We start from the raw sequence: 27,487 nt of genomic DNA, 5'->3' as shown, positions 1-27,487 counted from the left end.
AAAGTAGAATGTAGTAATATATTGAGTCTGAAGAATCTTTTAGAGAAAGAGAATGGAGTTCAACAATAAAAACCAAAATGGATTAGTGAAGTTGGATGGTTAGGAAGAACAAGGAAATCATTTACAGGTAGGATGAAGGAGTGAAGGGAAAACTGGCAGGGAAGTAGGACTCTTGCCAAATGCTGAGAGGTGTAAATTGGAGAGTTGAGGCAATTAACTGGCAAAGGTAATTTAGAAGATACATGTTCAGTGACAGAGGGAAATCTGGAAAGCATAAAAGGCTAAAAAGCATCAGATGTGGCAGTGTCTAGAGAGTGGCACATTTGGGATATGCTATGTTGGAGAGGAAAGCTATTTCAGCAAAAGTGTGTGCAATTTTGGATGTATGGCATTGGTGCATCATGGGGTAAAGATAAGGTAATTACCTTACTGTTCTTCTGGCAGAATCACACCTGCAGTTCTATGCTCAGCAGCAGGTGCCACGTGTGTGAGTGATGGTGAAGACTGACAGAGGGGGAATTCACAGAAAAATAACAGAAGTTTTAGGAGACCAAGAGGACTGTGCCTAGCTTTCTTCATACATTCTCATAAATACATGGAGAGAATAAATACAAATGTTATGGAGTGTAGTCGTTTTGAATGCTTCAATTGCTTGTGGCTGGAAATAATGGCATAAAATACTATTTGAAAATAAATTTAATAAGGGAATCCCAGCAAAAAAAAAAATCTGGTATTGAGACTTTCTGTAAGTCTCCTATGCAAATTTTAAACACGCCCAGTAAAGAGTATCACATGTACTATTAGACTTTATAATCTGCATTGGTGGAGGAAGGATATTATGACCAAGTGGAGCTTTTCTTTCCATGATACCATTTGTTCAATGATACATTTCTCATTCACCAGAAGTAAGTTAGATGTACCTGCAGTCAAAAGTCTGGGTCTGGACAAAACCCTATAAGTGCCTTAGTTTTTAGGTGCTAAACTTCCTATATGTACAGCTTAATTTTGCATTCCCTGAGGAACTCAGGGTATCTGAGTTCAAAATTATTTCAGCAAGATCAGTGACTTGTGGCACTGGAAGTACTGGTTACAGTGACTTACATCCAGCTTCAGTGGTGACTTTCAGACATGTTGGTGATTACTTAGTGGTGCTACATACAGAGTTTTTACAAGGAAAAGAAAGAAAATTTAGACTCAGAAAGCTTACACTTAACAGCTCAAATACAGAATAAAATCATTAAGAAAAACTGCCTTTTTCACTAGTACAGATAATACCATTTTAATATCAGGGATTTCTTTTAGTGGCCACTTTTTTGGTGCCTGCTTAATAGCCTCCCTGAAAAACCATAAAGCAAGTACAGAACCTAATTTTCCCCATATTATAAGTAATGACTTCTTTTCCTTTTCCTTTTTTTTTTTTTAATTTATTGAAACACACAATGCAACAAAGTAACTTTAATAATCACTTTGTCAGTAATGCAATCCAAGCCATAAAATGTCAATCAAGCCAATGTTTGTTCTGTTCTTTCCAGTTTCCACAAACACTGTCAGGGTATTATGAGGATTGACTGTCCTGCCTATTGCTATTATAGTTCCTGTTTTGTTTGCTTGCATTACTGTGATACCTGAGAGCCCTGCTCATGGAACAAAACTCTGCATGCAAATGCACAGCACAAGAAGAATCTCTTCTCAGTATTTTTGTAGGAGCAGCTGAGATACTCTCACTAGGCTCAAAAATCAGCAGGAAGGAAGAGAGAGAGTTCCCCCAGCCCCTGGGCACTCTCTGCTCCTGAAAACAATCTCCTTAGCTGAGCATTCCAACTTTTACCAAACAAAATCTCCAAATTGGTCCATGATGTAATGAGCTGAGATTGCAGAAGGCACATGCTCTACTCAGGGCTGCTCCTTCAGCATTGCAGGAGCAGGGACAAGCACAGGGACCGAATTGGTTTTTGGGTTGGTTTTGGCAGGGAAGGCTGGGAGCCTAGGTGTGAAATTGAATGTAAGGTGGTTACCCATCTGCTATGAAAAAACAAAGGAAAAATGCCCACTGGCACAGCTGCCCAAAAAAAGTTAGATGTACTTGCAGAAGATGCACAATATTAGAATTTTCATCAGAAAAAACATAATTTGCAGATTTCCTCATACACTACCATATTTGTTAGCATAAGATCTGCCTCAGTAAGGAAGGTGTTGGACTGCAATGCCTTTCTAAATTAGGGCTGTGGGCATCAGACAGTGACTACTGAAGCATCACCTAGGAGCATGAGATCTCCCGTGTTGGTGAGGCTAATCCCACATAATCCCAGAACATAAATCAGATGCTCAGTTTATCCAATGTAGCCATTCTTTCTCTGTGGCTGACGTTTCCAAAACGTCACGTTTCCAAAAACTGACCTTCTTCCAGTCTTTGAAAAATGTTGGTGCCCCACATGCTCCACGCAAACTTGTTGTTCAGAACATCTTTGTGGAACGTATCTTGGGATCTTCCACGCAAGCATGTTCATGAGTTTAGTTGACTGTTGGCAACTCTGTCCTCAGGTGAAGTGAGGAGAGAGGGAGTTATGTTATGCCTCCTTATGGATGGGAGAGAGACAGCTGGTCTGGGTCTAGAAAACTTTATCAGCACAGCTGTCATGTGCTGTTGCCAGAACCCCTCCTTGTCCCATGGACTTGTGTGTCTCCCTACCATGGAAGGCTGCATTTCTTTCCTTTAAAAGCTGTTTTTTTTGTAGACTCCAGCCTTACTGGTTCTACCTTGTCCTTGCTTTATAGAAAGCAAGTTAGCATGTGCAATCAGAGCATTGCCTGAAGGAATTTCAGGCTTTCGGATGGAGCCTGTGCTTCATCGGATATTTTGAGGTGAAATCGTATATTCCTATATTATTTCTTAAATGTGTTTTCCTTCTAGATGTGGCTTTATCTCAGGGATCCTATGAAGCTTTTGTTCCATTTGCCCCACAGCACTGGTAATAAAAGCTGCATGATAATAGAGCAAGCCCTGTGTGTTTCTATGGTCCCACAATAGCTACCTGTTTTTGTTTTGTTTTTCCAGGATTCAGTAATTATTAAACCAACCTCACACTTAGAAAAAGTCATGGAATTTCACACTTTATGTTTACAGATCAAAGGTTAATCTTTAAACCAAGGTTTGTTATCATTTTTTAAGCCTCTTGTTTTCTTAATATGACTGATTTCTTTCTCTTGTTATTCAAAGGACACACCAGATAATTGACTAGGAAATAGGTTTCTTCTATAGCCAGTTTTATACCTTTGTTTAGTCATTCTTACCATCAAGAGCCCTGCAAAAGCCTTGACTCACATGCATTTTTGCTGCCACCTCTTGTTCTGCTGGTGCTGCCTTGCCTTCACCACAGATGATGCAAAATCTACAGAAATAGCTTTCTGCTCTTTGATGGGTCCAGCACTTCCCAAGTGTTCATTAAGAATAAAATTAATGACATTCTTGTGAATAAGGTGTGCAAATAATATTATATGCTACATTTCAACATGAAAGAAACCCTGTTTTTACCATTGATTTCCCTCAAGTTTTCTGCAATTAATTGGCTGTTTGGTTAGCAGTATACTTTAGTGAGTCTGGGCAGTCTCTCCTTTGCTGGGCAAACTCTCCAGAGTTTTTTGGTAACGTTCAGCTCTTGTTTTATCTACTTGATTAGAAATTTCCTACTAAAGAAGATCATAATGACAACTCACTTCCCCAGGCTTAAGAATTATCTTCAGGCTATCTTGAAATCATCATGTGGATTTCAAATTTTCCTGAGATTTTCCAAAACGACTCTTTGAGCACCAGTGTGAGACTCTCCTGCTTGAGATGTTGTCACCAGGTGGTAATGCCCTTTGGAAGGCATCACCTGAGCTGGGTACACAGCACCGTCTGAAACTCAGGCACCTTTGATGAATCTCAGGATAGGCACCCCAAATTTCTGTCATTCCTTGAAGGAAAGTTGATATCCATCTGTTCTGTGCTTGCATATGTAAACTTTAAACACAAATAAACTTTAAACACTTTAAACACAAGTAAACAGATATAACTCTGTGTGTGTATGAGTATGGATCTATGTATGTATGAGTGGGTGTAGGCAGACACATGCAGCATTTTGGAGTCATCCAGCATGGGTGCTATGGCACAGCTGCTTCTGGAGGTTGGGTGTTTACATGTTGAAGCCAAGGAGCCTGGGTGGTACTTTTAGCTCCAGCATCAGTCTGCCAGATGAGTTGGCTTGGACCTGTCTTTCTCCCACTGAGTTTTAGTTCCTCCCTTTATAACTTTATTTTGTGCACTTCTTTTTGATCTGGTGTTGAAATGGGATTATATGAAACTCATTAATTGTTATAATGTAACTTTTCCCACTATATTTATGTGTGAATGGTTAGTCAATTAATCAGTCTGAAATTGATGATAAATAGCTACTGCTAGCTTATATTCCTGAGCACTGGAAAACAGCAAATAGTTCAGTTGTTAGTATATTGTAAGAGGCAATTATTTGCTAATGCAACTAAATCAAACACTTGTCTGACCTGCACTGAGGCTGAACTTGACATCAGCTGTAGGACTTCTCTCACCAAATTTTCCATATGTAGTGTCAGTTTAGGCTTCTTCTACTGCAGATGTGAAAAGCCAAAAACCCTTAGGAGTACACTTATTCCCTCCTTTTTTTAGGAACAAAATATCCTTCATTATCTCTCCCTGGACTGCAGTGAGGGTTGGTTGCCTGACTCACACTGTGCTCCTAACTTGTAATGAACCAGTGTAGGTGACAGACATCTTATGCACTTAACTGCAGCACATTTGGTGTCTGGCAGATTTAGAAACATTTTCTGAAGAAAATAAAGCCATTAAAGTAATCTTGGTTAGAAATAATGCTAAAACTTGAGTGTCATAAAATTAATGTTAGGTACCTCATTTAGCAGTTAACTTATTGCATGTTGATATAAGAAACTTTATGAAACAAATATTGGGCTGTATAAAGAAACATTAAAGGTTTGGTGAAGTAGCTTTGGTAGTTTGAAGAACGAGGTGAAAAGTCTTTTGATTTAATCTGCTGCTGAAAGAGGTTTCTCATCATAATTAAAGACATGATCTGTTGTCACCAGTACTTGGTAGAAGCTTTAGTAGAAAAAGTGCCAAAAAAGTCTGAAGTGGCCCATTTAAAACCACTCTATTTTTTTTTTTCAGTAATTTGTATGAAGCAAAATTCTGAAAAAAACCTGAACCTTACTTCACATTTCCAAGCAGAATCCCGTCTCCCAGTGTAGAGGAAGAGGTGGCATTGGCTTGGATGTTTTGAAAGTGGCTTATAGAATAAGCTCTAAAGTCACCCTTTGATGAGGGGGAGATTTGAAGTACTCCATATGATTGCAGTGACATTTGCTAGCATATTCCAAGGAACTGGTCACAAGTCTTACCGAAATATTTTTTTCTCAGTGGTATTCACAAATGAGTTCTTTCACTCATTTCTTTGATAGCTTATACTCTTTGTTAATAAATAACAAGGTGATAATCGCTCATGTAGAATTCCTGTCCCCACTGAAATCCAAAGCACTATTTTTATTTTATGCTTTCCTTTTTTTGTTTAAATTCTCCTAATTTCCTTGTTGGAAATGGACCATCTTTTTTACCAGTGCTACAAACAGTGCATTGTTTTTCTGTTCCTAAAGCAGAGTGTGTTCTCCTATTTCCAAGGAAGATATTTTTGCATTTATTACCCATGACCAACCATTCGTTTTTGAAAGAACAGTATCTCTCATTAAGACCCAAGATGATCAAATGGATTTGAACAGATTTAGTATTAAGTTTATGCTGACAGAGTCTTGGAGGTTCAAGACCAGGCCTGCATGTTCTGATGAAACTTCAGGTATACAAAACCTGAACCATGGACTGAAATATAGTTGCTTGCCCATAGCAACTGAAGCAGAATGCTCTCACACCTAGCAAAAGGTTGCTTCTATCTCCTAAGAATTTGTTTTATGAAAGTATTTCTGAAAGCTGGAACTGAGAGGAATGGAAGAAGTTTTTAAGATAAAACTGCTAGGTTTGTTAAGTAGTCAGGTAGGAACTACTGCAGGGGATTCCCAAGGCTTGTCATCGCTGAGAGCTTTGCTCCCTGTATTGCCATTCAGCAATCACTGGCAGAGTTATGATGATGATATAAAAAACAGTAAGATCCTAAAAATCTGGGGGAATGGATGTGTCAGATTTGTGTCACTGCTAACAAAATAGCTGCATCTCATTTCAGAACCTTGACTGAGGAATCACATACTGAAGTTTGGAAGGGCTCCCCAAAGGCCTCCAGTCTGACCTCCTGAATCAACCAGATTGCATTGGAGCAGATTTCATAGGGCTTTGCCCAGGCTGGGTTCTGACACCTTTAAGGATGGTGATTCTCTGGGTGCCTCTTTCAATGTCCAGCCATACCAATAGTAAATTTTTTTCCTCACATTGAGTAGGAATTTGATATTGTAGCTCGCTTTCCTTATTGTACACTGCAATAAGACTCCCCTTTCAAGTTTTCTTCTTAAGAGCAATGTAGTTCTCTCAGCCTCTGTGCTCTGGTCCCCTGACCAGTTTGGTGGCCCTGCACTGAATTCACCTCAGTGTGTCCTTGTCTGTCTTGTGCTGGGAGCCCCAAACAGGCCACAATCCCCCAGGCATGGTCTCACAAACAGAAGACAAGAGCAATTTGCACTAGCCTGGTGGCTACACTCCTGCTAATACAGTCCAGCCTTTGATTGATCAGGGGTGCAGTGCTGATGTACTCATTTATTTGTGTTGAAGTTCTCAGTTAGGACCCTTGGGACTTTTTCTGCAGTCAGTTTTAAGGTAGCAAGATTTTTTCCAGCTTGTCCTGTTTCAGGGGCTTCATCCATTGCAGACATGGGGCTTTTCATCTGACTTCATTCCACTCCCATAGGTTTCTCTCAGTCCAGTTTTCCAGCCTGTCCAGCAGTGTATTGGCTGTTCTCCTCAGTCTGGTGTTGTGCAGACTTGCAGAGAGCATAAAGGAACACATGCCAGAGTTCATTGAAATAAGTAACTTCTTCTCAATGAAAAGTCTTCATGTCTTGTGAGCAGGATGAGGAGTTGCAAGCACAAACAACTTTGTGTTATGAGCTTATAAACAACTGGAAGAAATAATTCAAAGGTCACTGCAGGTAGTTCTTTCCTGCAGAATGAAATCAGTACCACTTTATCATGAGTCCATCGCTGGATAGAGTGTTGGAGGACAAAAATTTCAAAAATTCTGCACTTTGAACTGTGTTCCAGGATGGATCACGCTGAGGTGTATGGACTGGGTGGGGGGAAATGGTGTATCATGCATCTCATGGGCTGGTCAACCATCTGAGGCAGTCTTCAACTGTAGAAGTAGATTTCACAATCTTAGTACAGGAGAGGAGTGTATTTTCCTTTAGCTGGTCTCTCCATCACATGATTTCCAGTCTGATGTCACAGCTGCATGATTTGTGTAGCATGTCCAGACTGTGTGTTAATTTTAGTGTTAATAGTTTCATTCTTGGTACCTGTTGGTTTTATTCACCAAGCATTTAACCCTTGGGATGTTGCCAGAACTGCCACATTGTTCCCCTGCTCTATGTTCACAGTCATGCTTCTCAGTATTTTGTTTCCTTTGGTGGAAGATTGTGGGAGCCCAGTAGCAATTCCCAAATCCCAAAAGAGAGATTAGCAATTATTGTTGTCTAAGTGCTTAATAGGGAGATTAAGACAGGCCACCAGGTGTTTACACAATAACACTCGGTAGCGTGGAAATTCAGCTCTCACTATTACAAGGCATAAGGAGGGTAAATGCCTGCCCTTGGAGAAACCAGCAATTATTTTGGTGTTTGTATTACACCTCATTTTCTCCAGCAGATTGTGCGGTTCTGTTATTTCTTAACTTTTCATTCCCTGATAGGGATTTGTCTGTGTTTATAGTAGCGGGATTGATCTGTAACCACAAGATCAGTTTCTGTTAAAGGTGTTTTTCTTGCACGATCAGTTGGCTGCAAAGCTGCATTTTTAGTCCATCTCTTTGTATCTAACATGGCATATTTGTATACAGCAACAATGGAAGGGAGCTATGCTTCACACTGAAGCTTTGAAATAAATGATAGTGAAATAGCTTAGGAACAGCACAAATGCTCTTCTGTAACAAATTGTATCATTCACGGTGTCTCTTTTTTTTCTGTTTCAGGAGGTTGGAAGCATTATCGGAAAGGTCAGAAAATAACTTTATTTATATTCATGTCAAACTATTGTGTATCAGTTCTCTTTTCTTAGCCCAGGCTAACGGGTTTTTTATGTTTCTTTAACAGAAAGGTGAGACAGTGAAGAAGATGAGGGAGGAGGTAAGACAAGCTTTGATGTCTTCACTTGCCTTCCTTTCCAGCTCAGAGAACAGTGAGTTCAGCGTGTGCAGACCGATGCTGCCATCAAGTGGGCAGATCATTTAATATCCCCATTCTTTGCAAGCAGTAGGGTATAAATATGCTGGCCTAAATTAAACATTGTTAATGTAACCTCCTTATCACCGCAGCAGTCTGGAGTCTTTCATTCCCATAGCAATGTGCCTGCTGCTGCTGTATCTTAGGAACAGCTCACAGCATGGTTCTGTGCATCAGATCCTCTGTATTTTTCATTAACATTGCAGCATCAGTCCTGCACGTAGCTTGGCCTCCTGATACAGTTACCAGAAATCTGAAACCAGGCGTTAGACTGATTCACATCAAGTTTGAGGGCAGACACAAGCTTCAGCAGAGCTGGAGCCAGAGGTATATAAGCCAGAAAATCTCTACCATGTCTTGGCAAAGCCTTAACTTTTCCTCATTTTGCAGCTGTGAGTAGGATGTGGGCAGGGTAGACAGGCACACCTACCATTCACATCCTTTGAAAAGGCTGAAGACACAAAAGGATTAAAACAGGGCACTGCATAAACCTCAGCCTCCCCAGTGTCTGCAGGCTTCTTTCCCTCCCACAGAGCAAGCTGTGCTATCTTCAGAGGAGTGTGCTCAGGTGGAGGCTACAGACCCACACTGGTCCTGCAAGGCAGCACATCCTGCCTGTAGGTCCATTTAATTTTTCTGCTTTGAAGCAACTGCTAAAAGTGTAAGTCAAAAGACAAGTCCTACTGTTTAAAACTTTAGGAGTGCAGTATATAGAGGATGCCTCAAGAAAAGTCAATTTGGCTCTAGTAAAACTGCAGTACATTACTATGTCAGCTGCTTTGTTGTTTTCTACTCTGATAGAAGGTCTGTGGCAGGGAAATGTCAAAGTATTTTACTAAAGAAAATTGCAGACATCCATCTTTAAATATACACAATAGGGATTTCATTGTCGGGCTGACTGAGTTCTGAGCTCCTTTTTTGATGATATGTTTTCACCCTTGTTATCACACATTTGCTAAGACTTACAGAAAAAAAAGTAAAAAAAAATTTCCAGTGGACTAGGTAAGCTTAACAGTTGATTAAACACAGTTTAATTATTAATTATGATCATAAGCAGATATCTTTGTGTATAAGTTGTATGCACACAAGGGTAGCCATCATTGGAGAGTGCTCTTGAGTTTTGAGTAAAACATCTTAGAGAATATCTATGATCCTTGTTCTGTCTTTCAAGATAAATATCAAATGTTCTTCCAATCCTGGACCCCTGCTGTCATGTATATGTGGTCAGAAGACACTATTTTTTGGGTGTTTTTTTTTTTAATAATGGAATTTTATGCATATTTATATCAGCACAGGACTAAGAGGTTGTATCTCCACATAATGATAAATGACTGCCTTCTTCAGTATTTTTTTAAAAGCAAAATGCAACTTTTATTTTGACTTCCCTGGCAGATGTGACAGGGTGCGTGCCATCTTTATGGTGTGAAATGTAGCTCTGTCTTTGTGGAAATGTCAGAGACAATTCTGTCATTTAGGAAATGTCAGAGACAACTTCAGGCCTAAAGAAAAGTACAGAACCCTCAGTTCTGTGCCAAGGTGTGGCAGGAAAGGTTTTCTATCAGTTGTGTTGAGCCTTGTATTTTTTCATGTTGTGTGGTGGTGCTGTCATATGGGGAAACACAGTCTCCTACAGCAGAGCAGCAGCATGGTGTGGATAAGGGCTGGGACACAGCACATCAGCAGCTGTGTGGTTACCCTGCAGGCAAAGGGCCAGACTTACCCAGCTTGTCTCACATTTGCTTCAGGCCCTGATCCCCAAGAAGGTCAGTGCCTGTGGGTGAGTTGAGGCTCCAGAGACTTTTAGGCTGTTTTAACACATTTCCAACACTGAAACCTCAGAGAATGCATAAGGTGGCTCTTACCTGAAACAGATTTGATCATTACCTACACTAAACATTCTCTTAAATATATATTTAAAAATGTATTAATTTCTAGATATACAAAACTCTCTGGTTGAGACATTTTCTCTGCACTGCCACAGTGGCATAAAGAGGACCAAGTATATTTGAGAGCCAGCCTGGCTTCTCTGGTTTTCTAACTCCATCTAACAGGCTCCTTGCCCTAGGGGCACAGTACTGTTGGTGTTTCCTATCATACCACTGCTCCTTTAAAGAGATGCTCAGTGCATATTGACTGGCTGCCTTCACATGAGGCACATCTGCAAGGAGCCTTCTCCACAGTGCAAACAAGGCCCCAGTAGAGAGGCACAGAGGCCAAACCCCACCTTTGGGGCTCCAAACCAGAGAGGTGCATCATTCCTGGGAAATGCTGGTGCTCCCTGGAGACAACCACCTTCTCTTAAATTCTGCAGCTCCAGTCCTACTTAAGGTTAATCCTGCAAGAAGGAAGGGAAAAGACTTGATTATGCAATTATTTGCAACTTTGAGTTACAGAGGTGCTATTTGCATACTGCAAAAAGGCTGCGTAAGTATTTACCCAGACAGAATCCGGCTTCCCGCAGTTACATGAATTTTTGGAATGTGATCAGTTTATGCTGAAATTATATGATGTTGGGGCTGCAGTTGTAGGGGAGGGAATTAGATGCCTTGAGGTATTCCTTCCCAAACTGTATCCCTAATCCTACTTAGTTGACTCCCTGGGAAGTATAACTTTGAAAAATATTTGTTCCTTTTGACAGAGTGGTGCTCGAATCAATATTTCAGAAGGCACTTGTCCAGAGAGAATTGTGACAATAACAGGCCCAACAGATGCAATTTTTAAAGCTTTTTCTATGATTGCACTAAAATTTGAAGAGGTAAGCAAATAATTTTTTTCTCTCTATTCAAGTCGAAATACAAACACTGAATTTTCTCTTGCTTTAATGTTAAATAGGATTTGTTTAATGTTCTATTTAATAGCAATGAAAGTGATTATATTTTTGTAAATGCTTTTGGCAGCAATGATGATGAAAAATAATGGGTCAATTTACAAGATGTTTGATCATTTCTTTTGCTTTTCGGAGGCTTCAGGGAAAAGCAATTGCTTCTAGTAATGTGTGCTAATGGTAGGAAAAATGTCTTGGAAAAATTCTATTCCCATTGTGGGTTTGATTTGAAAAGAAAAATTGCCTAACTTTTAACTCTGTTTTTGTATGAACCCAGTTGGTATTGATGTAAATTTTATATATGTTGAAATGAATATATAACTCATTTATCTAGATTTTTTTTATTTTAAAAACAAACTATATGATTACCAATTACCACATTTAAGGCTTGTCTTTTAAAACAAATTAAAGGCACTCAGAGTAAGTAAGGCAGGAGCTCAGTTCACTGTAGACTGAGTGTTCTGTGCAGATATGTATCTAAAATGCTGAGATTTCCTTTAGTTTTTAGTTTTGAACCAGCTACAATTAGATACAGTCAACATTTAAATGGAGAACCTCACAGAAAAGGCAACAGAGTACAGAACATGAATCCTGGTCACTCTGGAGAGGATTTAACTCCCTCTACTTTTGGAAATCGTATGTCTCATCCAGGCAACTCTCCTGTCCTCTCTGGAGAGGCAGATGCCCCTGCAGGGAGCAGTTCACCTTCTCCTAATGGAGGAGCTTGCAGACAGGTAGACTGAGTCACCTGCAGCAGAGGCAGAGGGCAGGGTCTCTCCAGAATGGATTCAACTAGAGGGATGTTAATCCCTTTCTTAAGAGTTCTTATTTCTCCAAGTCAGGAAGGTTAATCTCCACATCTACCCATAGCACAGGGAGATTGTGGAATTGATGAGAATTGTCAACACATGCCTTTATTTACACATGACAATTGTTCAAGTTTAGAGGAACACAACTAGAAGAGAGCTCATAAGTCACCAGATGCAGTTGTCTTTTAGAATCAACTGTCTTGAACTTGCAACTTAAAAGCATGATCAAACTAGTTAGATTTTTTTTCCATTTCCTGATGCTGGGTCCACAGCTTCAGGTCTCTGATAATTAGACACTTTCTTTTCACTCCTCACCTGAACTTATTCATGAACAATTCATGTAGCTTTGTTTCTATGCCTGCACTGGCTGTTAGTTAGATAATTATTGCCTTTCCATCCCTGATAGATATATATTTAGAAACTGATTTTATCCCTGGACACCCTTACTTTTGCTAGAGAGAGTGATCCAATCAGACTCTTTCAGAGGATGCATTCCCCACCCCTCTTATGACTCTAGTAATCCCTATCCACCTTTTTCTGGTTGCATTTTATGTAAAATGTCTGGATTAATTGTGGACAAGTTGCAAATGAAGTTCCACAAAGGCTTATTTAACAGCATTAACAGTCCTCTGTCCTACTTATCACGCTGTCATATCCCTGCCACTGCTGGAAATGCCTCACCTCCTACTAGTGTAATGCATTGCACACACCCGTGCTTTGCCTGGTGGGTGTCCCCAGCTCCTGCTCAGGTGTTTTCACCTCTTCAGTCTTGGCAAGCATTCCTGTCAGGCTCCAAACAAATGACCTTTTTTTTAATATTGCAAGTGTTAATCCCATTTATATTCCTTCATGGGTTTTCAGATGTTCCTGTGTGATATTCCAGATTTTCAGTATGTTGACAAAATGTCTTAGTTTTCTGGCATGGCACATTTTATAAGAATGTTTGGAGGGTTTTTTGCCAGTTATTAATGAAATAATTATGATTTTGAGGTTTAAGCCTGCAGAACCGTCCAAGTAATTCTGTCTAACCCAATTTCAAAACCTCCTATTGTCACCTGTTTCTCTTCTTCATCTCCTACCAATCGTGGACCAGTCCCAGTTTCTTCTAATTTAAGAGGTAGCTTGGTGTACAGTGCCATACCCTCCAGTCCAGAGAATCCTGGAGAGAGCAGTGTCTCTGCTCTCTACAGGAAAAACATGTTCCTCATCCTGTAAAATGCTGAGGGAATCATTAGTGCAGATAATCCCTGCCAGTTCCCACCAAAATGAGTACCCAGTGGAAATAATGCTGCATTTTTCATATAAACATCAAGCACTGCATGACATCAGATCCTCAGCCCACCACCCAGCATGACACAGTCTTTGAAAGTGCTGTAGGTAGCAGTGGGCTAAGAAAGCTGAAAATCAGGCATCTGGCTGGATTTTGTGCTTATTTGCACTTGCAGGTTTTAGAGGGTAGCCTGGGCTCTTCATATATAAGCATTAGCAAAGGAGTATTGGCACACCCTGCAGATCAGGTACTGCTCTGAAATATCTGTATTTAGTTTTAATGTAATTGGTTTGTAGTATATTTTAAAGAACAGCAGTAAAGAAATATGTATATATAATACATATTGTATATATAATACATGATATATATAATCAGTTAGGTTTCCTATAAATCTTCCTGCTAATAAAATGAGGTAACTGTAATGCTCTGGAGGCAAAATTAAGTGCTCTTTCAAAAATTACAAATTAGCTAGCTACCAAGTGCTATTTTTCATGCATATCTTTTTGCTTGTGATTTCTTCAGCCATTTTAAAAATTCAGTCCAGCTCTGGTTATTGCAGCTGTGTTGAAACAGAAGAAAAAAGATGCATGTGTGAGACTGCTGCTTTAAGGGATCTTTTTGGTATTTGTTATGCAGGCCCACATGAAGACCTTGGACCCCTAATTTCCACCCTACAGCTGTATACCTGGAGATAAGCTGGTCTAGGAATTCCTAGAATGCTTTTCTAATGTTAGTAAAAATCTCAAAATGTGTCAGATAGATAGAAAAATGAGAAAGGTTGTGTTTGTCTTGTGGTTGCTCTGTAGCCTTATATAAGTCTGCTTTGACAATCTTCCCAATGGAAGTTGCTTTTCTAGCAGTCTTATGATGAATTTACAAGCTATTTAGGTATTTGCATAAATACCTAAAGCTTTCACTGCAGGGGAGAAAGAGAGTTGCTAGAAAATGACAGTAACCCAGGCAGATCACTGGAATTGCAAGAGGGGACATTTTAGCTCAGTCATTTCTGGACTGGAGGCTGAGACCCAAGAAATGCAGCTGTAAGTTCACTGGTGATTGGGGCAGCTCTAGCTTTGCTTGTAAGTCTGCATAATCCTCTGAAAGCACGTGGTACTCAAGCACTGGAGTAACCAGCAGGCACAGCTCGGTAGTCAGACCTTCTCAGATAAATAAGAGAAGGGGTTTTGGAATCCTTGTTCCTCTGTAAACATCTATGGAGAATTTGCTCAGCTCTAGGAAGAAGGAGAAGATAAAAGGAATCAGTGTGATGCCTTTCTGGCAAACATCACTTATTGCTGGTACAACTGTGGTCAGTCCTCTGGTGGTCATTTCCAAGTGAGGAGCCAGAATCCTTTTTGCTGTGAAAATTGGAGTTTAACAATTCCTTTGAAACAAGAAAAGAAGAATTTTGGTATGTTTTTTTCCTGGAGGCGTGGTACATATCTGAGCTGCCAGGTTAGCTTGTCTTGGGAAGCCTTATGAGCTATGACCCTGGGATGCTAAGAGCTAAGGATGCTGCTGGCTCTTCAGCACTTCCAGGCTCCCAGTTAGCCTGTCTTGGCTGAGGAGCCAAGCTGGGAGAAAGCCATGCAAGGTCCAGCTATAGTGTCTGCCAGAGCCCTGAAGAAAGCCATGCAATGCACAAAAAGTTAGAAGTTAAATAAATAGGAATCTCCCACTCTGAAAGATGGCTGTTCTGTGGGAAAGTCTCCAGCCCATCCCTATTTAGAAGCCGCAGTTCTGAAGGGAATTTTTTTCTGCTTATTTCTCCGTTGACATATATTTAAGCTGGAATAATTCCTGTATGCACTCCATGCTGCTGAGCCCCCATGTTTAGATTTTGTTCTTTTTAAATGATGATGACAGTGGCTTCTAGTTCCTGCAAAGTGCTTTTGAAGGCAGAAAGTTCAGTGGAGGCTTTGAGGCCAGGCTGCATATGATATGGAAGTAGGAGATGTTATTAAGTTTCATGCTGTGTGGCTGAAGAGGATTATTCATCTACATGTGCCTCCACCTGACAGAAACATGATACAGTGAGATGGCATCTTCCAGCTGAAAAATCGGTGTAACTTTATCTCAGATACATGGGTGCTGCAAAATTCTGTTATCCCTCTGGCTTTATTTTGGATTGCAGTCTCTCACTGACACAGCCACTAGACAGAATATGAGTTACTACTGGCTGGCAGAGGAATGATTTGGTAGCTGTCTTGTCACATGCAGCAATGCCTTGTTCCATTCTAGATTTTATTTTCTTCTCTTTTAAGCTAATAAAGGTCATACCAAGCCTTCTCTTGGATGGAAGAATGCTGCCATCACAGTTGGGGAGGTACTGCAGGAATCAGTGCTGGTGTCACCACACTCCCACACTGGTTCAGTGAGATGTGCAGAGTAGTTCTTGAAGTGCTGAGTTGTTTTGTTGTTGGTTGGTTTTTTAATAACTTGGGATCCTCATTGCACAATATAGTCACTTGGTTTGTTTTTTTTTTGTTTTTTTTTTTTTTTTTTTGTGTTTTTTAAGTGTTAGTCTTTATAAGCATAGGAAATCACATCAGTTCTGTCTGCTGGAGCTCTTGTTGCATCATAAATGGCTTAATAGGAAATGCATGTTTTCTCATTCCTGTCCTAATCTTTTGGTAACATTCCTGTGGAGAATATAATAGTTGTGCCATGCCACCTCATGGAGGAGTCTTCTCAGCTTATGTTACTCAGCTAGTGTTACCAATACACTCTGAGATTCTCATGAGCTGTTGAGCATCTGCAGTGCAGCTCGTGGCTTTTTAGTTTTTCATCCTGAGTTCTCTCAGTGCATCCCACTGATCAGTGGGAAGATAAGCTTTATCTTTTCCTCTATGATAAAGTCTTTAGAGGGATTGTTTCGTCTTGCCTACAAGATTTTGAAAAACAAAAAATATTTAAAACAATTTAAACCTTGCAACAAGTAGTGTATTGAAGTGCTTATGGAAGTGTGTAATATAGCCTCATTGGATAGTGGGATACACAGATGTATGTTACATTACCTGGACATGGGCAATTACTGTTCTGCTGAGCTTTTTGTACTCTGGTTACATAACCAAGATGGAAAAGATTTTAGAAATTGTGTAGTGCTACAAATATTTATGGACGTGTTACAAAAGAGAAATTAAATCTAGAGGGTGGCAGAAGACTTACCAAATCATCTGAGTTTCGCTTCAGATTATTCACATGTTCTTTATCATTCCTTTTTTAAACTGTTTTTCTTCGAATCAAATCTGGGAAGAGATGTGAAATGTAGAGACATATTACACAGTGTAAATTCTCTAACTGAGGTGGTGAAAAAGACCAAAATAGACCAAAACACATTTTGGAAGCCTGTGAATCCCAAAGCTTCTTTGCCTTTTTCACCTGTTTTGGCTGATCCAATGGCAGACACCTCCTCCTCCTCCCTAGCCCTGCCCTCTGGTCCCACAGCATGGATCTTGCAATGCCAGACATCCCAAGGATTCCTCTGGCACAAGCAGCTTCATGCCTACAGTGTACCACCAGCAGAGCTATGGTGGGCTTTCCTTACCACAAAAACCAGCCACAGCTGCTTGCACTCTTCCCCAGGTCTCCACAGACAGCCTGGCCATTTGCTCTGAGCCCTTCAGTCTCGCCAGGAGTGGCAAATCCCCCACTAATGCTCACTGGCACTGTGATTACAGGACATAAACGCCTCGATGACAAACAGCTCGGTGACAAGCAAACCGCCCGTGACACTGCGGCTCGTCGTCCCAGCAAGCCAGTGTGGATCCCTCATAGGAAAAGGAGGTTCCAAAATCAAAGAAATCAGGGAGGTAAGTCTTGGGATGTGTGCTGGGGGCACTAACTAGCTCAGCATCCTATTGCAGTGTGCCCTGCCAGCATCACCCACTGCACTTTGCTGATCACACCAACGTGAGCATGTGTTGACTGAAAAACCTGGAAAAGCTTTGCTCTGGGAGAAGCAGGGGTCCAGCACAGCTGGACTTGTACTCTCCTTGACACTAAAGACCATGTGTGAAATAGAGAAACAGCTTTACAATGTATGAAGTCTTTCATGCACAGTTAAGCAAAGCAACAGTGACAAATGGCTCTTCAGTTTTCTCTTTCAGCACAGACCCTGCCCAGGGGACCCCAAGTCAAAGAGTTGCTGCCATTTCCAAATTAATTACCACCCTTACAGTCAGAGAAAAGCCCAAGCAGCACTGAGGATTCCATATAGTAGATCTACTTTCTAGAAAAATGTGGTTTTCATGCTCCTTTCCTGTTTCTCCTTAATGTCACCAGGCCACAGGTGACTTGATTTGATGCATTCCAGACACATGCAGAATTTAGTTTTAGTCCAGACTTTAGCTGGAGGCATTCATTCAGTGTGCTAGGAGCCATATTTTTGTTAAACCAAAAAATGCAAAAGGTACCATACAAGGTCTGTTTTAACTCTTCCATGCATGACTGTAACAATATAGCACATGCCAAGCCAAGGATCTGATGTTATTAATCACTCATACAAGAAAATCAGGTACATGCTCAGTTATATGGAGAAAATCTGAATAGGACATTTCAGAAAAATGGATTGTTATTCTGGAGGAGGTGACAATATTCCATCTAAATTGGAATTCATTCCAACATGGGATGAAGTATTGAATACTAAGATAACATGTTGATCCATTTTTTAAAATTTGCCTTTTAGAAAAACAAAAGGGTTTTGACAGGCTCTACAAAGTCGAAACTCCATTTTTTTAAATCTAAAATGTGGATTCAAGACAGTAGGTTTTATGGAGCTTTTAAGTTGATTTCTTAGTTGTGTTAAAATAGGAGCAGGCATGAGTGTGAACTGTGTGCTAGTGATTGCTTAGCTCTAGGTTTTACAGCTGTCCATACTTTGGATTTTATGTTCAGTATTGATGACTTTGCTCAGAGCACTGTGGGAATATGCTCAGGACATAGGTTTTATAAAGGTGAGATTAGTCTGTTGGTTAAATGAAGTGACTGAAGTGATTATTCTTGTGAACATAATTTCAGAAGCAGTTGCCTATAGTCTGGGTAAAGGGTAGTGTTTGGCCAAGTAAGTGTTTTGGTAAGGCTAATGTAGCAAGTCACACTGCACATCTTCCTAAGCGTAAGGGTAATGGAGAAAATATTACTTGCTACTGATATATGACCAAAGTCAGAGAATAAATAAGATTAGCCCTGGGAATAAATGCATAAATGACTCTGGTATTTGGCAGTCTTTTGTCCTGGATTTACAGATACCTGGGAATGTACATTAGAAAGCAAATACCAGGAAAGAGGAAGAAATCAAGGAGCATCCAGCCCAAGATGTGGTCTAATTTCATCATCACACAACTCACTGAGCAGTTGCAAAAGGAGCAACTGCTGCTTGTTCAGTCATGCATCCTGGAACAGCATGTAGAGTTGCAGTACTATTTTTGAGATGCAAATTATGAAAAAAAGAAAATAAAAGCATGAGAGATTGGTCAAATTATGGTAAAATTCCAAAGCCTGTTGTAGGGCCAGGAATTGATGTTTTGGTCTTAAACAGCACTAGTGAACAGAAGATGAAATCAGTACATTAATCAGTCTTTGGAAAGAAGAATAACACATGTGTTGTTTATAACTAGCAGGAAAACAAATTAACTCCTTGCTGACTGATGCAAAGTCAATGGTTACTGAAAAAACTTGTATTTTAAAGCCCAGATACTGCATTACAATGACAGTCAGGAATAGATCTTTTGTGCAATATGTTGAAGAGCTTAGTCAACATCAGATGCCTGGGTCTTTCTCTGTTGACTGAAAAGGTCTTCTGTCTGTAATAATATCAAGGGTTGTTTGGGCATTCTGTATTTTCTTCTTCCTTTGCTTTGTTCCTTTTTGTTTTTAACTAAGATGCACAAGACCAAATTTTTTAAAAAGAGAAAAAGAAAACCCAAAAGTGGCTCATTACTTTCTCGGGTTCATTAATGAGCTAAAAGTTGATGATATGCTTATATTTAATCAACACTAATTATGATTTAGAAGTGCTTCTATAACATATAGCATAAGGAAGTCGTGAATTTCAACAAGAGACACAAGTCAGCCATCTGTAGATTAAAGAGCCATTTATCAGTAAATTAAAGAGTGACTCGTTTGATTAGCTGAGCTTCTTCAATTATTGGGGTTTCTTTCTTTTTTTTTTAATTATTGAAGAGTACTTCATTTCACAGTTTTCACTTTTTAGTCAGAATTGCAGCTGTCTGTCCTTGAGGGGGTTAAAATGCTTCTCCTGGAGTTCAGGTCACAGTTTGATTCACTAACAGCTACTGAGGGTTAACCTCCCCAGAATGGTAGTGTTGGCAAACTGGCTTGAACAGCCAAATCCACATCTAGGGATGTGCTTTACCACATCCAGCAAAGAAAAGACAAGGAGTTGAGGGGTGCACCCTGTCTGTTGTATCAGTGAATGACGGGAGAGGTGCCATGGCCTGCATGGCAGTGACAGTGTCTTTGCTCTGTCTGTGCTGAAGTCCACAGGAGCCCAGGTGCAGGTGGCAGGGGACATGCTGCCCAACTCGACGGAGCGCGCCGTGACCATCTCCGGCACCCCCGACGCCATCATCCAGTGTGTGAAGCAGATCTGCGTGGTGATGCTGGAGGTAAGCGGGCACCCAGCCTGTCCCTGCTCACTCAGGAGGTGCTCAAACACATTATTAATAATTATCAACTGCTATGGGTTCCCCTGGGGCACTGCCTGCCCTTCCTGTGGCAGGGATTTCCAGAGGCTGTCAAACTCCACTTTTCCTGGTGTTTGAGAGCCTCTCGCAGCAAGGTTTAGCAGTCAAAGGCTGTCATGATGTTATCAAACAACAACCAGGTCCAGCACAGAATTGCAGTCATTCTGAAAGAAACACATTTTATTCTGATGTAGAATAGAGCAGAAAACATCCAGATCTTGTTTAAAATAGAAGTAATTCTGACCAGCCAGGACTTTTTGCTTCCTTAGGGTCAGGTCATTGCATAAGGGCCAGTAAGTTTCATTTTGATGTCAGTTTTTTAGCCCTTAGATTAAATGATACATAAAATAAATTTATATAGAAATCTGGACATTTTAACCCTTGCCAAAAGTGCCCATAGTTTCCAAACCATTGGCCATTTTCAAAATTGTGCCCATGTTTCCCGAAATGCCTTAACATGCTTAATGAAGCTTCATAACTTTGTCTGACAGTGGCACTGATGAAACCACAGATGTCACCATTGCCTGTTTGGCCTTGCACTTGGGTGTTCAGCTCTTCCCTTGTAGCCCAGACAGGAAACCTCTAGTGTGCTTTTGGTCTGATGGGGTGGAGGGCAGGGTGGGCTGGGCTGGGTTTTCTGCATGCCTTGTTGTCTGAGGTGACCAATATTTATAAAAAGAGACATCTTCTTCTGCTTCATTCTGCATTTTGACTGCTTTGTGTTTTTGTCTGCAGTCCCCACCCAAAGGTGCCACCATCCCCTACCGTCCCAAACCTGCCTCTGCACCTATCATTTTTGCAGGTGGCCAGGTAAGAGCAGACACCATTTTGGCTTCAGCTGGAAACCACACCGTCCTGGCCCAGCCTCAGCCAGCGCCTGTTAGTTTTCAACTTTTACTCTTTCTTGCCTGGTATAGTATTGGTGTGCTTTGTCTACTGTGTGTGCAGGACAGGAGAACACTGCATTGCAAACTTTACACAAAATTGTAACAATCTCGTATGCTACCAAGATTTAAGATTAACTTCTGTAATTAAGAAAAGTTTTCCCTTCTGCAGATTGAGGAGTCCAAATCAGGAGCTCATTGAGTGGGGCAGCCCTGCTTATTGTAGTGAATGGCTTTTTTTTCTTAACTTGCAGCTTCACTTGCAGTAAAAGCAGCTTTGTCAATTTTCAGAGATGATGAAACAGCAGGACATTTCTGCTAATGAAAAATGTGATTTTTCTCTCTTAGTTTTCATACGTTTTGGGACCAAAAAGTGCGTTTTGCAGTAAGGATTTGCACACACATAATTTACACTGCTTGTAGTCCCTTGGGACCAAGTAGCAATGGAATTCCAGGGTGGCTGGAACTACTTTTATGCATGTGTAGACCTTCCCAAACATGGTGTGGAACAGCCTGATTGATAACAGAACAGCATTCCTGTTCCTTTTTCATGTAAGGAAGTTTTGATGATTCCGCCTTTACCTTAAGGTGTATCAGTCAGGGCTCTCATCTGCCTTTAAAAACCCACATGCAACTGGTTCTTCTTTGTCTTTTAGTAATGTCTGAAATGAGTCTGCAGCTTGTGACAGAGGCGAGCAGGAATGCTCTGCCATCGTCCATTTCAGGGGACATGCAGCTTTCACTGAAGAGCCAGTGATGAACAGAGCTGATAAGTACCCTAAAAACACCATGGGAGGGTCACAAGGGGACCTGTGCAGCCACCAAGCTTTTAAGCAGTGGTGGTGGAGTGAGATGCTGCAGGCCTGTCTAACTCAAGAGGAAATCAACCCCATAAACCCAGTCTAGAGGAAGGCAGACACCTCTGTACTCAGGATTAACATATGTAAAGCCTCTTTGGCAGTAAGGGACACAGACTCAACCAGATCTTTTCCCCAGGGTGGTGCCAAGGTCTCTTTTTAAGCAATTACCCAATTACCTGCACAGTGGAACATCTGCAGGCATGTTTCCCCTCCCACCCCATCAGCCCATCTGAGGTGATCACCCTGTCACAGGGTGTGGGCTGATGGTACAGACTGTGTCCCACCTCGGGCAGTTTGGAGATCATATGAGAAGCTGGACATGGAGTTCCTGGTGGGGCTGGATGCCCAAGGTGCTGCTGGCATTGTTGGTGGGACAACCCATGCCACCACAGTCTGCTGGTGTATAAGGAAGTTTCTGCACCTCCCAAGCATATGCCAAAATACTTCTGACAGCCCTTGTCAGGAACTGTCTCTGATTTTTTTTTGTCTCAGAGTTTTACCTTCTACGCTGTAATGATTTGTTCTGATGTTTATCCAGATTATCAAAATGTAGTAGCTTTCATCATGCTCAAGCCTCCTACTGTTACTTGTTGTCATCAGAATAAGAAATCTGCTTCCTTAGTGACCAAAGCTGAATTGAAATGTAAAATAATGTGCCAGAAGCTGGTCTATGACTGAAAGTTCAGAATAATTTACTCCATATGTGTAAGTTTACACTGCAGTGCTTTCCTTTAAGAAATGTGTGTGTATATGTATGCAGTAGCCCATTCTACCAGTGTTGTAATTGCCACTGCCTTCAAAGACTGTATATGATTACTCAAAAGCATTGAAACTGTTTGCTAGAGGCTGTTGAGCAGTTTGTATCAATAATTTAAACTATCCTATTTTCAGGTCTAATAGCTCATTTTCAGTTTTATCAGTTAAAAAGGTGTTTTTGCTTTTCTAATGCAACCTTGTTGATGTGAGAAAGAATGTAAGAGGCAGACACCTTCTGTGTGCTCTGACTAAACAGAATTTTTAAGAAGTTGTTTAAGGTGTGTTTGGACACCAGTGTGGAAAGACACTTTAACCAGGTTTCATAAGTGGAAATTAATAAAAAAAAATGTATTAGCACTGTTAGTTCTATTCAACCTTTTAGCTAAGCTATCAAAAGTTATTTTTCTATGCTAAATTACATCGTATCTATCTTGAAAGGATTTTGCTTGTGTAACACTTTGTACAATAAGAAACATTAACAAAATATAGTCTCTAGTTTTCCTTAAGAAGTTGGGGTTCTTCCACTCTTAAGTATTGCTTTTAATTCTCTTGTGCTTCTTTGATACTGCACTGCATAACAAAACTAAAAGGAAATTGAACACTGCCCTGCTCTGCCCCTACTGTTATTCAGCATGTGCAGTGGTTAAACTGGAAATTTCTACCCCATGTGCTACACTGGTGTTTAAATGGGTACTCAGAGGGTGCAGCTTTGCTTTGAGTCTCTTACCAGTACAATGGTCTAAATTGAGGAAGATGTGCAGACCAGGTCATCCCTGCTGTTACTTACGTCAGTAGGGAAGTTGCCCTTGACTTTGATGGAAGCAGATCCATAGCCCATGTGCTCAGTGGAACATTACAGGACAGCTGTCTCAGCAGCCTCTAATCAGACTTGAGCTTAGCAAGCCCCAGCCCTCAGTCCCAAAAACACATGGCTCCCCTGACAATGGGTAAGAGACAGAGACTATTTTCTCAAGCTAAATTAATCAAATGACCTTTTGGCAGCCTGACAAATTAAAATCTTCTTTTCTCTTTTATTTTCTTTTTTTTTTTTTTTCTTATTTTTTAATTTTTATTTTTATTTTACTGGGGAAGAAAATTCAAGGCCCATCTTGTCCATTCTGGTTTGATGGTTTTTGTGGACTACCAAGCAACCAAGTAAACCTGGTCTGAGCATTGAATGATTATTGTATTTGTTACTTCTCTGGTTTGTTTGCTTCCTCCTATGTACACATGGAGGTATGAGGGAGCAGAATGATGAGGGAAGGAGTGACTCCTATCAGGTTTGCTGGTGACATTTTTGTGATGGGTTCTTGCTGGTTTGCAGACCACTGCTTGGAAACCAGCCATGTGAAAGACATTTTCTCAGCTGGGTTTGAAGTACAGCTGAGACCAGAAAAGACACTTGTGGTCCAGCACAGACACTCAGACACCAAAGCGTGGTTTTCAAACCCAGTGTTTGCTCATAGACCCAGCTGTAACCTCCCTGAAGCTGCTGCTGTGCTTGGCTGAGAATAGAGCCTCTCCCCACTCAGGTTCTCCTCATTTGGTGAAACGGTTAAACAAGTTTCACTTGCTTGAATACATTTCCTTTAGACCCACTGATCTCTTGTTTTTGTTGCCTGGAACCTTTTCTTGTGATTTATAACCCATCAGTGATGCCCATCCCCTGTAGATGTTCATGCATGTTAGCCCATGAACCTCTTATTGAGCCTGGTACACACACTTCTCCCTGAAAACTGCTCATGTGCATAATGTTTGCCAGATTATGGCCTGGCTTTATAATATAAAAATTAAATGAAACATTTCTGGACCAGAAGGGAAATTCTGCTGCAGAAACGTGCTTCATGCAGTTGAGACATTAAAGGTTTTAATACCTGAACTCCATTAAATGAATTGTTTTATCATTTGCAGAGGATTCATTACTTTCTAAGAGGCCTTTTGTCAAATAAGCATTTTGCAAACTAAGCTAATCAGCTCTGTTCCTGTTTATAATTCTCCCACTACAAATATTTATGTTATAATTTGTCCTTCTGCTTTCCTGCCTGTCTAAGCACAAGCACATTAATTTTTTTCTGACATGCTATTCCTTTCATACATAATAGAAAACCATAAACTGTAGTTCGTTTTTTGTAAGCCACTGCAGAGAACAGGGCCAGCAGGAGAGACAAAGGGCGGTGCTAGCTGGTGCCAGGCATGCCACCCTATCCCTCCTCACTCATGTGCTTTTTTGCCCCCCACACCGCACCCCAGTGCTGCCAGAAATTATGCCAGAAACTACATCCCTTGCACTGCTCTTGTGGTGCAGAGTGGTTGGATTTGGAGGGAGGATACTTGGCTTGTTGTGGAAGATAAGGCCACCCACCATGCTGGGGGTCTCCATGATGCTCCTGTCTCCAGCCTGGCCCGCTGGCCCTGTGCCCAGGCACTGCAGGACAGGCTGCCATCAGCACACGTGCTCAGGTACCCTCTGACATGTCAGCCTGGGCATGAACTCTGTGAGGTGCCCCAGGGCACACTGTTGCTGGCACTTGGCATCTATGGCTGTCAGACAGGGTGGCTCAGAGCTGGCACATGGCCCTGCACACACGTGCCAGTCAGGGGCTGGAGAATAGGGCCAGGCGTGCCCTCAGCAGGTCTGTCCCCTCCTCACTCTGCCTCTTGCTGCTCTAGCATCAGCCTCTCCCTAGGTGCATTGGTGTCACTGGCCACCCCCTGTGCCCCTCGACCCCCTCAGTGTCCTCAGCTCTGCTCCTGGCAGACAGAGCTGGACTAAAGAGAGGTGCTGAGGCCAAGATCATCAGAGCTTGGGCAGCAGCACTTGGCGTTCTCTGCTTGCAAGGGGTACCTGGGCAGCCTGACAGAGACCTCTCTGTACCTTGCCAAGGGTTATCAAGCAGCACAAGACAATTAAACCTCACTCAGTGTGGAAAGCAGTGCATTTGCGGGGAGGGGACATGAGAAGCTTTTCTGATGAGAACAGAAATGTTGCTTGTCCCACCTGACTAACCAGTGTCTTAACTGTGCTTGTTGTTTCCAGGCGTTCACGATTCAGGGGCAGTATGCCATCCCTCATCCAGACGTGAGTCCAGCACATGTAAATTACTCCCTTTTTGTTCTTCTCCCTCTTATTTGTTCTGGGCAGCATTTGCTTTCTACAGTTAGCAATAAATTAACGGCCTAAGGACACCTTTCCTGGCCAACACACCATATAGCCAAGTGTAAGCTCAGCTGTATCTCTCACCTTGTGTAATAATTGCTAGAAAGTACAATGGCCCGGAACAAATGCCAGTTATCTTGGTCTTTTTGCATGTGATATATTTGAGTTCTTTTAATATGTAATTCTACAGTAATTAGTTAATATTAACTATAGCCATTACATGTAATAACAGTAGAGATGTCATTTATAACCAGTTCGGGTTTTTTTTTCTCTACGGTAGATTAGAATGAATGATTAAACCTTTTATTTTTCAATATAATTTTAATTAATCCAGTTTTAGAACACGTAAGATGGTTTCTCTGCTCTGAAATAATTCCATTTGATTGGTTAGTTCTAATTTCCCATCCTGCCCTGCAGTTGACCAAGCTTCACCAGTTGGCTATGCAGCATCCCCCCTTTACTCCCCTTGGGCAGACCACCCCTGGTTTCCCTGGTACGTACCCATGACCCCCTGGGGATGTCCTTCTTCTTAACAGCTTTGTTTCCCGTGGTCATTACATCATTTTAATAATAAATGTGGTCAATGACCAGCAATCCTTCTGTTTTGACACATTAATCTCACTTCTTCCCTCCCTCTGTTACATTTCCTTTCATCATTACTAAAACACGCTTTGTTTGTTACTTTTATTAATCACAACTGCTTCGTTTGTGCCCTTGGCTAAAAGCCCTGAGTTTCTTCTGTTCAGTCCTTGCAAAGTTATTATGGACCATACAGTATGTACCAGTTGATTCTGAGGGAAGTGCTTGGGTGTGCTTCGTGTCCATGCTTCGGTGACATGGATCAGAGAGAAGCAAACATGGGAAAACAGTTTGTGCTCATGGCACAGAAACACCAGTTAAAGAAACTATGGCATGCTGAGTTGAATTATTGTAAAGCCAAATGTCTTAAGAGCATCTGTAATCATCACTGCTGGGACAAGTGCCTCACTTCCTACTAGATAGCACAGATACAGCTACAAAATGCAATGGAAATTCAGTTAAGGACTTAAAATTTGATCCATACTTAATAAAGCTGAGGCTGAATTCTTGATTGAGGAGTGAGAAGTCACTTAAGCCTGCAAATGAACATTTTTATTGTGCTTCACAACATACATGCTTGGCATCTAAAAACTTCACAGAACAGAAGTGCATCTGTACTGGTACATGCTTTGTATGGCAAATAACATTTTATCACATACATCACAAGTTCTGTGAGCAGCTTGACTATTTGATACTCAGTGTGAAATAAGCTTATGCAATTCAAAATTGAATGTAAACAAATAAAATTAGTCACTTTTTTTGTATAAATTTTTTTATATTCTAGTTAGAAATTACTATTTTTGGCATGTCTTTACCAATAATACAATAAGAAAAGATAAAATAAGAGAAAAATCCATAACATCAAAACATATTTTTGTTTCTTTGTGATGTATCTGATAAAATACCTCCAAGTAATACGAAATGGCCTTTCCTAGCTTTGTATTTTCCTTATTCTTGTCATTAACATCCTGCTCCTTAATCTTTTCCTGGTAATATTTGTGAGATATACATTTTTGTAATGTTAGTATGTGTTAGAGCAGTAATTCCATTTTTCCTGAGCATTTTCCTTTTGTCCACCCAATTTACAAACAAATGTATGCAGCTTAGAGTACTTGTCCATTTCCCTTCCAAAATTACCCTTCCCAACATTTCTTCAGCAACTAATTCCACATATCATTTCC

General features: G+C 40.9%; 1 protein-coding gene across 27 annotated transcripts in view; it reads left to right on the top strand.

Annotated features, from left to right (window-relative positions):
- LOC130250434 (poly(rC)-binding protein 3-like) overlaps positions 1-27,487 on the top strand; it is a 485,448-nt gene that overhangs the window by 432,014 nt on the left and 25,947 nt on the right. For 13 of the 27 annotated variants that reach the window (XM_056486150.1, XM_056486138.1, XM_056486139.1 and 10 more), the window contains 8 exons: positions 8,211-8,234; positions 8,332-8,364; positions 11,099-11,215; positions 17,044-17,175; positions 19,864-19,992; positions 20,806-20,949; positions 25,608-25,664; positions 26,145-26,220. In XM_056486150.1, the coding sequence (XP_056342125.1) occupies positions 8,211-8,234; positions 8,332-8,364; positions 11,099-11,215; positions 17,044-17,175; positions 19,864-19,992; positions 20,806-20,949; positions 25,608-25,664; positions 26,145-26,220 (712 nt within the window). The remainder of the gene's footprint in view (positions 1-8,210; positions 8,235-8,331; positions 8,365-11,098; positions 11,216-17,043; positions 17,176-19,863; positions 19,993-20,805; positions 20,950-25,607; positions 25,665-26,144; positions 26,221-27,487) is intronic. The other 14 variants (XM_056486140.1, XM_056486151.1, XM_056486143.1 and 11 more) reach the window with 7 other exon arrangements.

The sequence above is a fragment of the Oenanthe melanoleuca genome, chromosome 2, assembly GCF_029582105.1.
Source record: "Oenanthe melanoleuca isolate GR-GAL-2019-014 chromosome 2, OMel1.0, whole genome shotgun sequence".
In the NCBI taxonomy this organism is placed as follows: Eukaryota; Metazoa; Chordata; class Aves; order Passeriformes; family Muscicapidae; genus Oenanthe; species Oenanthe melanoleuca.
This window is presented reverse-complemented; position numbering and strand designations above follow the sequence as displayed.